The 15,659-nt window shown below is 41.7% G+C and overlaps 1 protein-coding gene across 1 annotated transcript in view; it reads right to left on the bottom strand.

The window, feature by feature from the left end:
- The window catches only part of CPQ (carboxypeptidase Q), a 124,856-nt gene extending 109,936 nt beyond the window's left edge, over positions 1 to 14,920 (bottom strand). Inside the window, exons 1-2 of the mRNA XM_010222536.2 lie at positions 14,483 to 14,920; positions 4,040 to 4,247 (exon numbers count right to left, since the gene is read on the bottom strand). Coding sequence (XP_010220838.2) covers positions 4,040 to 4,247; positions 14,483 to 14,909 — 635 coding nt within the window. The 5' untranslated portion in view covers positions 14,910 to 14,920. The remainder of the gene's footprint in view (positions 1 to 4,039; positions 4,248 to 14,482) is intronic.
- Positions 14,921 to 15,659: the final 739 nt, after the last annotated feature.

Genomic DNA, 15,659 nt, shown 5'->3' on the forward strand with positions numbered 1-15,659 from the left:
TTGGAGAGTTTGTGCTGAAGCACTTCTCTCTCTCAATCCTGGGGAACTTTCTTCTTGAATTCTTGAAAAATACTCAACTTTGCCTCCTTGTAGTGCTCTTAAAGGGGTTATTATTACAAGACACAGTGTTATGACTTTAATCTGTGGTTCTCAAGAAACAGAAGGGGGTTCTTGCCGTTTTAGACTGTTAAAAGTACATGCACCACATTATAAATACTACTGGACCATTTCAACAGCTGAATACCTTTTGCCTATAAAGATGTTCCAGATGAGAAGCAAATGCTACATTGCCTTTTTGGCTGATTGATGAAAGACATGGTGTTGCTTGGCAAGATGATAATTGGTTTCCAGCATGGAGTCAATCTGAGGATCTCTCCTAAGGAGAAAGAACTGCCACTCCACATGGTAACATGGACCTCATGCAGAGACTGTCATATCTTCTACAGCAAAGGGAGATGTCATTGGTAATATTATTTCCTATCTATTTACCATCTCTGTCCTAGATAACCAATCCAATCCCAGACATTAAGCAAAAGTTCACCAAGTCCTCTCGTCACCAAACTGCCCCAATGTAAACATGGGAATATTTTTTTCCAAAGTCTATTCAAATTCATCCTTTTTCACCCTTATTCAAAACTAGGATGCCTGAAACCCCAGGCTGCCTCATATAGCCACGATGGCTATAGTATTGCATGGTAAAGAAAAGCAGGCTGCCCACATCTCTGCCCTTCAAGGTCCATAGTTTTTGCCCCTGACAACACAGCTCGTCCTCTCTGGAACAAGGAACAGCAAGCACGCTGACAGCCAGGGAACACTGATTTAATTCATGCTGGGGTTTTACCAATTCTATCTTGTCAGTAAGTTTTAATAACCAGCTGTAAAAAGCTTAAATGTGAATCCACTGGAAAGCACCTGTTTTTAACCTACAAGAACTACTCATGTTGCAAGATGACCTAGAAATCCCACCATAAAGTGGCTTCTCTTATTCTAGATTTTTTTTTTTTTTTTTTGCACACAGAACAGGCAACGAGCCCCATCCAGAAGGGGTCACAATCTGAAAAAAAAGTCAGATAAGAAAGATACAGTTCAGGAAAAACTGTTAAGTTTTACTCTACATTCACCTGAGGAAAACGGGACGGGGTAGCACGATCTCCAGAGATCCCTTCCAGCATAAAATATTCCACAATTCTGTGATCAGAAGGAAGGTACCTTCTTGTATAAGGACTAATACATTTTGAGGATGTTTGAGAAAACTGCCGTTATCAGTACATATGTGCATACATAAACACAAAGAACCGAAAAGGTTCTGGTTAACGAAGGCCCCACATCCAGCAGAGGCCACCGAGCACAGGAGGAGGGCGGACAAGGAGATACACAGCCAGTGATCAGGAGAAAAGAGAAGGAGGGATGGACACAGGAGCGTCCACCCTGCCTGTGGAACTACTTATTTTCTGCTAGAGACAAGACAGACAGAGGTGGGCATCACAGAGTGGCAGAAGTGACAGACTGGACTTGATATATGTAGCACCATAGCACTTGATACATATAGCACCAAAAGTTCCATAGGAACTAAGGAAAAATTTCTTTACTGTGAGCACTGGAACAGGCTGCCCGGAGAGGTTGTGGAGTCTCCTTCTCTGGAGATCTTCAAACCTGCTTGGACGCAGTCCTGTGCCACGTGCTCTGGGTGACCCTGCGTGTGCAGGGGGGTTGGACTAGGTGACCTCTACAGGTCCCTTCCAACCTCAGCCATTCTGTGACTCTGTGATATCTCCCTTATTATAGGAAAAAATAGACTAACTGATCCCCCCCCCCTCCACATAAGAAAATCTCTATGCAAGTATAAAAGTAAACAAAGAAAGAACAGAAAGGACATTTAACACACACAAAAAAGCTTCCTGGCAGTATCTAAATTTGAAATTACTTTTGGGAATGACGCTTTGCCTCCTATCCTAGATTAAGGATTCAGTATCTCTAAACAAATATGCATTTGGCATCTGTTTCTCCTCTCTATTCATTTAATTCTGAAATAACTGTAATGCCAGTACCCAGACCTAATAAACAGGCTTTACCACCTCCAGTCTCCATCTCTGTTCCACATCTCTAAATTTTCCGCTACATGCTAAAATGAATTTCCATAAATAGTCTGGCAAACAAAATATAAAAAGTACCTTTCAGATGAACATCCCTGCAAGGCACCAGAAGTAAGGACAGGATAGATCAGCATTCAGATCAGCTTACAGTTTTCAGATGATTGATGGATTTAAGCTGCCATATTCTTTGATGATACCAAATAAGACCATTTTGAAAATGTAACATTAAAAAAAAACCCAAACATATTTTATTAAATATTAGAAAATACACTGTAAGCATCACTACGTTCGTAGAGCTTCTCTCACAAGGAAAAGGTTAACACTTCATCAAGAAATACAGTAATATATATTGTGAATAGTACCTGAATATCAAATATTTCAGAAAAGGCATTTTAAACAGGTAATCATGATTTGTTTAGAGAAATATGGAACAAAAATTAATTTAAAAAATGCTTTCAAGCAACAACACTGGCAGCAGAGCTGTCCTCTGCAGATAGGCAGATACAAGTGCCATCACTGTATTTCTCAGGTGTGATGCTTGCACGCTTTCTGTACTGTTGAGACGTGCCCACGTTGCATTTCCATCTGAAATGGCAGAATCCACCGGGCCTTCAAGCACCTGCCCAGGCCACTTCCCAGCCGCGGGCTGGAGCACAGCCCACAGCCACAGCAGCCCTTCCCACGTCCCGGCCAGGCTCCTGCGGAACGCACATAGCAGAGCGCACGGGAGCCGTGATCCCAGCTCATGCCATGGCACACAATCAGGGTCACGTTAGCCATAGCTAAGCATTTTCACAGAATTTTTCTTTGGGTTAAGAGCTACTGGGCAACTCCCGAGAGAGGTAAATGCTCTGTGTTGCCCAAAGATGCCATCCAAAGAGAGATCAACGTTACAAAATACAGCACCTCTTACTTTCATAAACACCTTTTCAATGCTCTTTTATGGAAGGGGCTTTATTACCACTGTTTAAGCAGTCAAGTTTGTGTCTCATATCACTTAAATCCCAGCTACACAGGTGGCTCCAACCAGGCAGCTGCTGCTCAGACAACTCAAGTCCAGGAGGGTGGGCAGGAGGAAGCGTCCACCTCACACCAGCGCTCAGTCCAGCCCAGGCCCTCATCTCAGCCTGCAAGCCAGGCATGCAGCCTGCTGCAGGCTTCCAGCTCACCAATAACTATCTCAATTTTAAAAATGCTACACTAAAAGTCAGCTGTACCTGTCACTCCTTTATGTTGTGCCTGGACTCTTCCCCACATCTACTCTCTCTGTGACTCAAATTATCTTTTTCAGCAGTGTAAGCTTTCTGAGTTGGAGAAAGTACACTAAATAAAAGTAGTTCTGTTACCAATCAGAAAACTAGAATGAGCTCATTTCTGTATTATAAAACTATAGAACTTCACATGATAAGAAAAGTAAGTAAAGCACTAGGAGTTTGAAAAATATATTTTTTTAAGAAATCATGGCTTTAGTTTGTCTTATTTAAAAAGCAGAATGAGAACTCTGTGAATCTAACTTCTAATATGTTCAGACTAATTGTAATCAAAGCAGATTACTGCTTCATCTAGTACTTAACTAGTTTTAGGAAAATGACCATTAGAGAAAAAACAGTCACCTACATTCTACTCCATTATAGGGAGTTAGAATTTCATACCCTCGCTAATGATCTAAGTTGTCTCCAAAAGCATTTGATTTTGGTTGATTTCAGAATATTTATGGGAGCCTTGAGAATGCAGGAAGTTCTTAAAACCACACCAATTTCAGACCAGAAACAAAAAAGAAAACATTCTGAAAGAAGAACAAAGCACCGGGGAAAAGAATGAATGTGCAGCCAGACACCCACCCGCAACCGGCGACGTGCAAGTTGTAAAGAACCACAGCGCCAGCCCACAAATGACACAGGAACGCACGGCTGGAGCGTGAGTCACAGGGAGCCAAACCCACTTACCTACGGATAGAAAGAGAGGCCGCGGATCTAATGAGGGATGCCACTGCTCCGACCTTCGCGGCTTCCACGGCGCCCCGCGACCTGTACTGCACGCTTTGCCAGTACGTGATGAACGGCTGGTTGTAGACAACGATCTTCCCCTTGGCTTCTGGAGCTCTTCTGCGGAGCTCGTTGAAAGAGGCCACCACGATGACTTCTGCTGTAACTCCTGAAAGAAACACAGGCAGGTGGCAGGGCGTGGGCAGGGGTTTAAACGACCCTCCTCAGCCCGCGTGCCCTCGCAGAAAAGCGAGGGCCATGCAGAACAGGGCAAATCCAAACACCTGGGTGGAAGACTGTGTGAAATGTTTCGTTGGAGACTGGCACTAATTAGCTGCAACAGCCCCCTGACCTGCAGCACTGATCCTGCCCCTCTGCTCAGCCCTGGTGAGGCTGCATCTGGAGTATTGTGTCCAGTTCTGGGCTCCACAGTACAAGAGGGATGTGGAGCTGCTGGAGAGAGTCCAGTGCAGGGCCACAAGGATGATCAGGGGCCTGGAACATCTGCCCTATGAGGAGAGGCTGAGGGAGCTGGGCCTGTTCAGCCTGGAGAAGAGAAGGCTGAGCAATGTCTGTAAGTACCTCAAGGGAGGCAGTGAGGAGGATGGGACCGGCCTCTTTTCACTGGTGGCCACCGACAGAACTAGAGGAAACAGCCGGAAACTGAAGCATCAAAAGTTCCACAGGAACTTAAGGAAAAAATTCTTAACAGTGAGGGTGACAGAGCACTGGAACAGGCTGCCCAGAGAGGTTGTGGAGTCTCCTTCTCTGGAGATCTTCAAAACCCGCTTGGACGCAGTCCTGTGCCACGTGCTCTAGGTGACCCTGCGTGTGCAGGGGGGTTGGACTATATGATCTCTGGAGGTCCCTTCCAACCTTAAGCATTCTGTGATTCTGTGATTCTATGGTTCTAAAGCACGCCGTGGGGACGGTGCTGGAAGGCAACCTGAGGGCGAGGAGAGCACGCGGGGCAGCGGTGCTGGGCAGCGCACGGGGGAACAACAGCTCTTCCCTCAGCGGGTCCTGCATGCCCGACTGCAATCACACACAGCACAGCAACGCTGGGAAAGCTGCCTGGGGATTAATAAAAAAGGACCGTAATCTTTTCATGTAATTGTTTGGATATGTTGCTAAACAACTTCAGCTAACATCAGACAAGTGAAAGCACATACTTTTAGACTGAAATATATAAAAATGATTTAATCCATAAAAGACATGAAATTAAGGTTTTATAGTTTCAAAAAATGCAGAACATTTGTAAGTCAAAAAAAAAAGCTTTGTATTTAATTCAGGAGACTAGAGTTTTATTGGATCTCCTTCTGGGGGCTTTCCCAGGGATCCATCCTTTCCCAGTTATGACACGGAGAACACAGGCAGATACTTCGGGAAAAATATTTGCTCATGGTAAGTTAAATCCCACCCAGCTGTTCCTTTTTAATAGTCAGAATAGTTTAAAGTCGCTAAGTTTTCTTTCTTGAAAAAACAAAGGAATTTATAGACAACTACTTTCTCCTAAAGCCAGAGAAAGCTTCTAATATTTTACAACCTTAATTTAGGAACAATATTTCACAGCTTTTGAGAAGCAATTCATAAAAATGACCACTATGCTTCAAATCTGATTTTGCTGACTGGTTGCAAAAGTAGGTGGAAACTGTTAAACACCACAGGCTAAGACTTTTCTTCTTAATATAGTAGAAGCAATAGACCCCTGAAATTTTAGCATTGCTCGCTTCACCTAAAAGCCACAAAATACATCAGTGAAAACTCAAACTAAAGAAGAAAGGCTAGGAAAAACTTATGGAAGCAGACCAAGTCAGAAGATCACCTTCACGTTTAAGTTACTGTTGGCAGGTAGGTGAGTGTGTGAACAGGCTCCAGCTGCTTCTAATGAACTACTGGTTTTGCTCTCTACCTACGGAACATCCCAGGGACAGGAGCATTCCGGGCATGGAACTGTGCCACTGGAAATAAAGCCAGGCGGCTGCAAAACTTCATTTTCCACACGAAAAGCCAAGGTCTCGGCAGGCTGATCCTGCAATCCGCACTTCGTATTAGCTCTTGAGGCGCTCACTCCAGCGCTCCGCTCGGATCCCGCGGCAAGCGCGGGACTGGCAGACATCGGATTAGGGAGTTCAAGGACTGTAACTGCTCTTGGCACTGCTCTACTGTGTTAGCGAACAGTCACCAGCTCTGGAGGGTTTTTAAGGAATGCTACCAACGTCTAGAAACTGTCTATAATCCTCAAGAAAAAAACATGGAGAAGCAGATTTTTTTATCAGGCTGGAGTTACTACAGGGAGCTTCACGGCAAGACCAACAGAGAGGAGGGATGCAGTGAGGGAAACTCATTCCCTGTTCTGGAGTGTTCCCAAGTAAGCTAAAAAAAGCATCCAAAGAATTCAAAGGTTCCCTCTGGGTGTTCAACTTAATGGCAGCACGATATATATATAAGGCATCAATTACAGTGCTTCCTATACTAAAACAAAACTTGTGTAACTTCTGACTAATTCAGTGTCTCGTTTGCACTTCTAGTTCCACATTCAGTCCCGTTTCAGTCTCACCTACTGAAGTGCAAAGAAAAAGCCTTTACTTTAAGTAAGTACAAGAACACACAAGGCCGCGCTAAGACCTCCCATGCAAAGGCAGAAATGCAACAAGTCCGACACTTCATCTCAGGGGAGACTGGAATTTTTTTAATACAAAATGGCTCACTTTACTGAGTCTTATTTAATTAACCAAACTCTACCACTGCCAACTTAGTGCCCCAGTGCCTCCTTTGCCCATCTGCAGGTTTTCTGTATATTTCTTACTCCTGCCATTATGTGATCCAGTCTTTGGTTATGTATTACAAAATGGGATCACCCAGAAGACTCATGCAAGGAGGCAGCTGAATTGCCTGCTTGCTTAGGCAGAAGATCATAACCCACACAATCCGAAGGATTAACATGGAGCATTTTAGAAATTAGCTATGTAAGAGCACCAAGTGTAGAAGACAAGAATTAACAACATAAATTAGGCTGAGTGTACAAAACTGAAGACTACATATTTGTTCTTGCCAGGTGAAACACTATAATATTGTTGAGTTGGGTTAGTAAGCAAAGCTATTTATTTAATTTTACGTGTTTCATCTCATTTTGCTCAGTAAGTAGTAAATTGTACCATGTCATCTTTCAGAATGAGGAAGGCAAGATTGATTATAAGCAGCTGTCCGCAGTGTTGCTGTATATCAGAAGTCTTGGTGCAACGAGTCTCCCTGGAGCGTGATCCCCCAGCCCCTGCTCACCTGCCAGGAATCCTGCCAACACCAGATCAGCTTAAAGGGAATTCCCCCAAACACAATCTATTCTCCACAAGATTAAGACACACTAAATATTTTTAACATTTTATTACCTGGAGCTACCCATCTATCTGTGTTACTAATAGGTTTCAGAGACCACCAAGAAAAAACAGAATTCACCTGGGAGTTCACACGGGAAACCTCCTATCGAGTATTATTGTTGATTTTGGCCCCCTCAGGGCAAGACACAGCAAAACTTTCCCATGTTGAGTATCAGGAATTCCTAAGATCTAGAGATCTGGTCTCTGTTGATTTGTGTTTATTATGATCCTGCAAAGATTCAGTTTTTAAATACATACAAATTCAACCTAGGCAGTTATAACCAAAAGCTATATTTAAAGAAGAATTTAGCAAAAACACACAAAAAAATAATTTGCATACTGTTTAATGACATTGGATACTAATTTCCTCATCACCTGATTATGACTAATCTTACTCTTCCTTTTTTTGTTTCTGCACTCTCATTTTTGTTATCCACTGAAAGAGCAGCAGTCCCTTGGAGACCCAGTTCTAAAACCATTTGCAGCCATTATTAATTTGAAAATAATTTTTTATGTAACAAGAACAGAAGAAGTGAACAACTCTACTCTACAGACCTTCCAAAACTTCATTTAATTCACACTGTGCTACTGAGAATTACGATTTCTCTTACAGATAAGACTGTGGAACAGCAATGCTGATGATCCATACCTAACGGAGCTACCACTGGCAAATAAATAGTCTGGTGGGCAAGCCAGTTTCTGCTCAAAACAATAAAAATATCTTATTTTTAGGTCTAGACATCACAGAGCTGGAGACTACGTTAGCTAAGTCTCCACTAAATTTTTTTTTGCATGGACATGGACATGGAAATGGAAATAGCTCCACATAAGATACGGCGTAGCAGCTGGGATGTGCTGTTCTTGGATGAAAATGGCATTTTGGACCTGGCTTCCTCCACATGCTCCAGCATCCTGTGAGCACCTGAGCATGTGCCAAGACCAATGCTTCTGGGTGGGCATGCGAGGAAATGAAACATTCAGAGGCAAGAAAGCAGAAATATATCCCTGGAGATAGGAAAAAAAGGACGTTCCTAGGACAAGTCAAAGAAAACAGGTTTTGGGGAGTAGGAGGAAAGGCAAATTTATTCTTGAAAAAACAAGAGGACTTTGCTCAAGACTGGTAGGTTGCACTCAATTAAACAAAAAATAAATAAAAATAAAAATAAAAGCACTTCTCTTGTGTGTGCATGTTTAGAAACATGGAAGGAAAAGCTGGGGAACTCTTCACGTTGGGGCATTTTCTAGAGCAAGCAAAAGGAGAAGTCTTTTGCAGCAGCACTCAGTGTCCAGGTTGGTTAAACTTTTCCTATAAAACTTCTCAATGATTTTCTCAGACTTCCTGAGAAAATAAAGGTTTAGAAGGAGTCATCACTTACCAATGCACTTATGCCAAATGCTTCCTAATGGAATTGCTTCCAACAAGCAATGAATTTGCAATGGAAGCTCCTGCTTATCTTCCTCTGCATCTCTAAAATCATAAGCTATGAACAAGTATGATTAAGAGCTAGCATCTGTCATTTTTTATACATTTTTCAAAATATGTTACTTTCTGTCTCTCTCTCCAGGAATCAGTTCAGCTTTATCCAGAAGCGTCACAGAATTCAACAAGATTTTCAGAAAAACTAACTCAAATTTTAAATTTGTAATGAAACTCATCAAATAAAGGCTCATGTCACACTGAAGCAAATGAAAGATTCACATCATCACAGTTTTTCTCCTTTAAAAGTGATTAGTATGTACTAAAAAATTTAATATTTTTAATTTAACACCCAATTAAAATATTTTTAATTTAACACCAGAAACATCTTCTCCTATTTAACAGACACAGATAAAGTAAATAGTTAGGGGAGACAGGGAAAAATGAGAGGAAGGCTTTTATGAAAAGGAGAAATTTTTAAAAATCTGAATATGCTTTTGGAAAATAGGACCTCACCTACTTTGTGGAACAGCATAAAGAATTACTTCGTGTAACTAAAATTATATAGGAGAGTTATCCAAAAGGAGATGAAGCTCTTCAGCTCTGATGCACCGCACAGAGACTAAATATATTACACAGTTCTTTAAGAACACAGAGAAAAATAATCACTATAAAATGGTGACATTTTTGAAAACATTGCTTACAATTTCCTACAAGTCCTGGATCTCATTACAGCAATTTGGTTTGAAAAATCTTACAACTGTGTGGCAACGAATGCAAGCAGCAAGGGGGCTGGACCAGCTCCCTAGCACAAAATCCTGGAAGCCAGGGAAGTGGAGCTGCAGATCTGGAAAGGGCTGCACTTTAGCACCGCTATATCCCTGGATGGGTACAGGTTGCCTACACAGTGTGTGGGGATAGCCAGGCCCCAAAGATGGGATCCAGGAAAGCCAGTTTCTGAGCAGAGTCACCGGGAATCACCAACCATTCCCTTCTCAGACTCATAAGCTCACGCCGTGAATCTACAGCTCCCTGTGCTACACAGAAAATAGGCATCCACTGAGGATTCAATGAAGGATGTGCCTTGCACTGTTCTCTGATCCTCTCCCTTCTCTCCTCTCTGTTCTTAGCACTGAAGCCCCCAATAAAAGCGCAAACCTAAGTCCTTCCTTCAAAAGGATCTCATTTTCCCCAGAGCTCCAGGCCCATCCATGAGACAGGCAACTCAAGTACAAATATTTTGAGAAGCATTAAAACTAACTTTCTTTTTCATAGCTTTTTGGTAATACAGCTGAATTCTGTAATTCACTTCACCACTGAGAAACACAAAAGGAGCAGGAGGAGAGGGAAAAGCAGCCAGGACCGGCGCCAGACCGCTAACTTTAGCGGCAGCCCTGGCTTAAAGGCCTGTCAGCCTAAAGCAACAACATCAAGAGCTTCAACTGCTTCGTGACACTCATCAGCCCCATTTTCTTAAATAACAGGCTGGAAGCATTTTCATGCTACGTAGGTGGCAAAACTCCCACCACCTTCCGTAAGACTGGACCAAATGTTGTTGATAGTTAAACAAAAAAACCGCACACTTCTATCAAACAAACCAGGAAAGTCTGTCAATACTTCATCGTTTTATTTACATTATTTCAGTTTCTCTGCAATAAACAGTAAATAGAATGCAGAGAATGCTCCTTTTTAGGGAAAACAGGGTAGGCTCTGCTCTGAGGTTTATTTTACTTGTCAGTATTCTTTAGAATGAAATGGCAAGGTCAGACACCCATCACGAAAAATAACATGCATTTTAAAACACATGCAAAAAATATGAATTCTTTGATACTTTATGGTCGAACATCTGCTAAACCACTACTTTTTCCTCAATTATGGGATTCCCAAAGCTGCAATTATATCCATTTTCCTCAGAATTTTGGGTATATAATCAGTACTACCAGAAATCAACAGAGTCTTTCTATATATATATATATCTGTATGTCTTGCCAATGTTAAAACACTGGAAATGAGACAAGGAGATTGTCCAAATATGGTAAACCTCCAGTTTATTAGCTCCCTAGAATAAGCACTTTCTAACATTGTATCTTGTTTTTTAACTACAAATCTGCTTCCATGAGGCAGTGACGATTCTTGATTCTCAACTTCTGTTGACTTCTGGAAATCCAGGTCACTCTGTGTTTTTTTTCTTCCCCTTAATAACACAGGCATGAAATCACTCTCTCCTTGTTAGATCAAAGGAAGTGAAGACTTTTCTTTTGACCCAACACCTCCAAATCTTGGAATACACTGAAAGGAAATATGTTTTTTTTTTAATGAAAAGCGCTAACCTTTCCTCCCCTGCCTCCTTTGTTGCTCAAGTCGGAGTGAATGTGAAGGCTGACACCTTGGCATATTGCCCAGGCCTCAAGAAGAAAATACGGAAACGTGGATTTTATCCACAAGATCACAAGGTAAGAGTCACCACCTCATATACATAATCAGAACGGTTCCTGGCCTGAGCAAGCCAATCAGCTGCTTGCCAAAATTATATCCAAGCTGAAGTCGGGAAATCCAAGCAAATCCAAGATGTGGGGAAAACTCCTCTGGCCGAGTCCCATAAGGCTTCCAATCCTATAGGCATGGGCCAGATAACAGACTTAGAGGAAACGAGATGCTCCTTGTAGCTTCCAGCCAATGTTGGCTCCACTCTCGGGCAAAACAAACAAACAAAAATAGTATTTAGGGCTTCCTGTTTCTGCCTCAATTAATCCTGGATTCTTTTCCATGCACTTGTACGGTGTACGCAGAAATGGAAAGTGAATGGCCTCAGGATGTGTTCTGGCCATTGGGTCCCTCTTAAGAAATACAGGTTTGAATGGCCATTTCTTTTGTCCATTCGAATGGACAGAAGAGAAAATAAACCCTGAATTTCTAAGACCAAAAGCCAGGTTGCTAATCACTACGATGCTACTACAATGTTAATGAAGAGCCCTTCAGAAAATTTGTTGTAGAAGCTGACTTCAAGGAAGAGCTCGAAGGCCCCAGAAGAGCCCCTGAAGCCCAGCACATGGCACTATTCCCACCTGGAGAGAAGCAGCACTTTTTCCAGTCAGGATTTCCCGCCCTCTTAGCTGAGCAGGTCCAAGGTGAGTCTGGGTACGACGAGGGCGGGCTGTGGAACGGACATCCACAGGTTAGTCCTCAACATTTACACTGCCCCAGGGCCAGAGCTCAGCATGAGATCGAGAGATCTTCTAAGCATCGGATTCCGTGCAGCAAGAGCAGTTCAGTGCCAGGAGAATCAGCATTAAACATCCCATAATAAATTGTATTATTTTGATTACAGGATGACTCACATTCCCACAGCTTGTTGGCCCAAAGAAAATAAATTAGTAGTGCTGATATTCCCTCAACAAGAGAAATTGTTTAAATATTTCAAATATGATTTACGGTAGCCGCTTACTCCTTCTTTTCTCAGGAAAAGGGCACAGTGAAAAGCACTGGTTAGACCACAGGGAACAGATCTGGGGGAAAAATTCCTCAGAAGTCAGAAGCAATGGAGTGATGGTTTTAAAAAATTTGAATATGCATTTTTTATTCCATGTCTGGGACGAGTTCCAGGCTAGATGCCCACCCCTGCCTGCTCCCCCCCAGCACACAAATCTGCCAGGACACGGCCAAAGTGAGGTAAGAGCAGCAGAAACGTTAGCAGCCATGGGCACTAAGATAGATTTTAAGCAACAAGGTGATGAGTGGAATCAAAATGATTCCACTAGCTGTGAGGAGCTGCCCACTTTCACCTCAGAGATTTAGTAACAATGCAATTTTCTAATACTAACACATATACAACTTGAAAAGTATGGCAGATTTCAGGGGAAAGTAAGATGCTGCAGAAGAATATACTGTGTTTTACTGCCTTTCTACTGCATAAAGCAGCAATGAATAATATAATTTTATCTTCCAAGATATTACCAGTCATAGGTTCTAGCCTGACCATTCAGTTGCCAACACAGTAAGATGATAACAGATGAAAAATAACCTGGTAGGAAATTTTGAGCATGTTTTGAAGTGTAAATTCAGGATCTCACCTAATGAAAAAAGCAAAACCTCGGAGTAAGAGAACACAAATGCCAATAACTAGACCACTAAGGAGGGAAGCTGCAAGCAGGCTAGTTATTCCTCACAGATGTGAGTATGCTCAGCAAGATTAAATTGCAGGTTCTCTTTGCAGGTTCAGTAACGCTTGCTCAAGACCAAAAATACTGTTGTAATTTTAGCTTTCTTTTTAAGAAGTTTGAAACAGGAATGAGATGGATACAGAGTAAGTCGTAGGTTTAACCTATGCTATAAATATTCACCTGCCCAAGCGTTAAGCCTTAGACATATTATGTGATAAACAAATGTTCTTAGTGGTTTTGATTGTTTTGCATTTTGGACATGTGCTCATCTTAATATCACAGAAGCAAATCAGACAAAATTTACAGCAGCAGTTTTTCTAATCTAATATATTTTTTCCAAATATATTTTAAATTTCCCATTTTTATTTTGCTATACTTTGAAGAGCTACACACTTTTTTCCTAATAAAAATAGCTTTTATGTATTATTTGTTTCACTTCACAAAGAAAATTTGCTATCAGATAAATTTACCTTTTATTAAAAATGAGCATCAGCTTACCCTTTATTATACCCTTAAATTAAATTTATTGTCTCATAAAAAGTATGGATGTATTTTAAGTATTCTAGAAGTAAGTCACTAGTTATATATGGAGAGCAGTCACAGAAGTAGGTTACCATCTGGCCTTTAACTAGCAATCCTGACAAAGCCCCACTGCAATAGGTACAAAAAAAGAACCTTACACATGTGCTCTTCAGAGATCAAGTTAACATTCTGGAGCTCAAAATACATGAATTTTGCTGAGCCCAGTTAGAAATCATTCCTGTTCCTCAAGTAACACACCACACACGATCTATTAAAACACACTCCTGAAACAGGTAGAGGGCCGAAGACTTTTCCAGGATGACAAGACTGAGCGGGGGAAAAAAAAAAAAAAAAGAAAAAAGAAGAACAGAAAGCAGGTGTGGGGAGGAAAAGAACAGACAGACACTGACTGCCAGGCTCGGCAAGGGGACTTTCCAAGCTCAGCACAAGATCCTGCTCCTCTTCCTGCTGTCGTGTTTGCGGCCATCGCGGAGCGCTGAGCTTCACGGGACACGGCAGGGTACGGCGGGAGGAGCAGCACTCAGCGACCCCCTGGGGATTTCTCTGGCTAAAAAGAGGAAACAGAAGGCCTGGAAAGCCCCAAATCGCAGGAACCAGTTGCCCACCAATCTTAACAGAGGAACTTTGGCAAGAAGCTTCAGCAGTACTAAAAAACGAGGCTTGCTGGAGATTTAACAGAGCAGTGATAGTACACACTCGTTCAGCGAGACTGAATGTGACAAAATTGCCTCACTTACAAACAGGTTACCCAGAAAAGTTCCAGCAAGACAGTATCTCGTTTTGCAGAACTATTCTGGCAGGAAGAAAACTTCAGTTTGTCCACCAAAAGAGGATTTTTCTAGTGCTATCATATACTTTTGATCCTGAAAAGCAACTGATAGTCAATTGCAAAGGGAAGTACCGTTACCTTCTGGTGCAGTTGCAATGCTGTTCCCAAGTCCTAAAATAGCAATGCTGTGTTTCCTTGGTTCCAGCATCATGGCAAGCTCTTCTCCTCTTTCCCAGTGAGGCACTTTTACAGGCTCCAGGTGCACATTTTCCAGCCCATCTTCCTGCAGGGCCCTGAACATGTACTTGATGGCTGCATCAAGATTCTTGGAACCACTCAGTCTCGGTCCTATGGTATCAGCAAAAACTGCTAATCTTTCGTAGGACCTGTTCTGAGCTTTTCCATAAACAGCAAGGTCAATAATATCTTTAGCAATGCTGGAATATCCAGCAATCTCTTTTTTAATGTCTTCAAATGCTTTGGGGTAATTGCCATCTCTGCTCAGAGACTTCCCAGCATACTGTGTTAAGAAATTCATGAAAAGTATTAAGATTGGGTACTTCATTTTTTCTTTTCTTTTCTATGGATGGCCTGTTGGGAGAGAAAGAGAAAAAAAAAGACCATATCAAACCATACAGCTATCAGCAATACTCTTTTTTGTTATTTGGATTGGCAGAGAGAACAAAATGAAAACAAATCAGTTTATCATGAAAATGCTTTGATCAGAACTGGCAGAGAAGTAAATTCCACTTGGAGGCACAATTATTGAAAGCAAATGAAAAGGATACTTAGACAACTGGACACAACCTTTATTGTGGTCTTCAGAAATGTCCTTGGAATGCAGCATCTCCTCAAATAATCACATCCTTCACTAAATAAAAACCCAGTGCTGCTTCCATCCAGCAAGAGCTTTGCAACTGCTTCTACTAGCAGCAGTATATGCCAAAAGTGTGGAATCAAATGTCTTCACACAAAACATCTGGACAAAAAGGTTCCTTAAGCCATTCATGAATAAAACTGCTTCTAAATCTCTATATTCACAAATCAGAAAAGCACTTTCTATTGCACTACAAAAATCTCAAAACAATTCAGATCCAGTGTCCCCTTGAAGAATGTATTATTTTTTTTCATTGCATAAACCTATAATTACCTAAGAAATAAAACTTCTGATTTTCTGGTGCGTCACTTAAGGGCTGATTTCAGCAGTGCTATACAAACGTACAGCACCAGAGGTACAGATTCTCTTTTGAGTACTGAGAATTATCTGTACTGAGGCCTTAGAGTTTATCTATCTTTCCAAACTTTCAATGCCATA

This window comes from Tinamus guttatus, unplaced genomic scaffold (genome assembly GCF_059628265.1).
Source record: "Tinamus guttatus ecotype Peru unplaced genomic scaffold, ASM5962826v1 Tinamus_guttatus_pri_ptg000510l, whole genome shotgun sequence".
In the NCBI taxonomy this organism is placed as follows: domain Eukaryota; kingdom Metazoa; phylum Chordata; class Aves; order Tinamiformes; family Tinamidae; genus Tinamus; species Tinamus guttatus.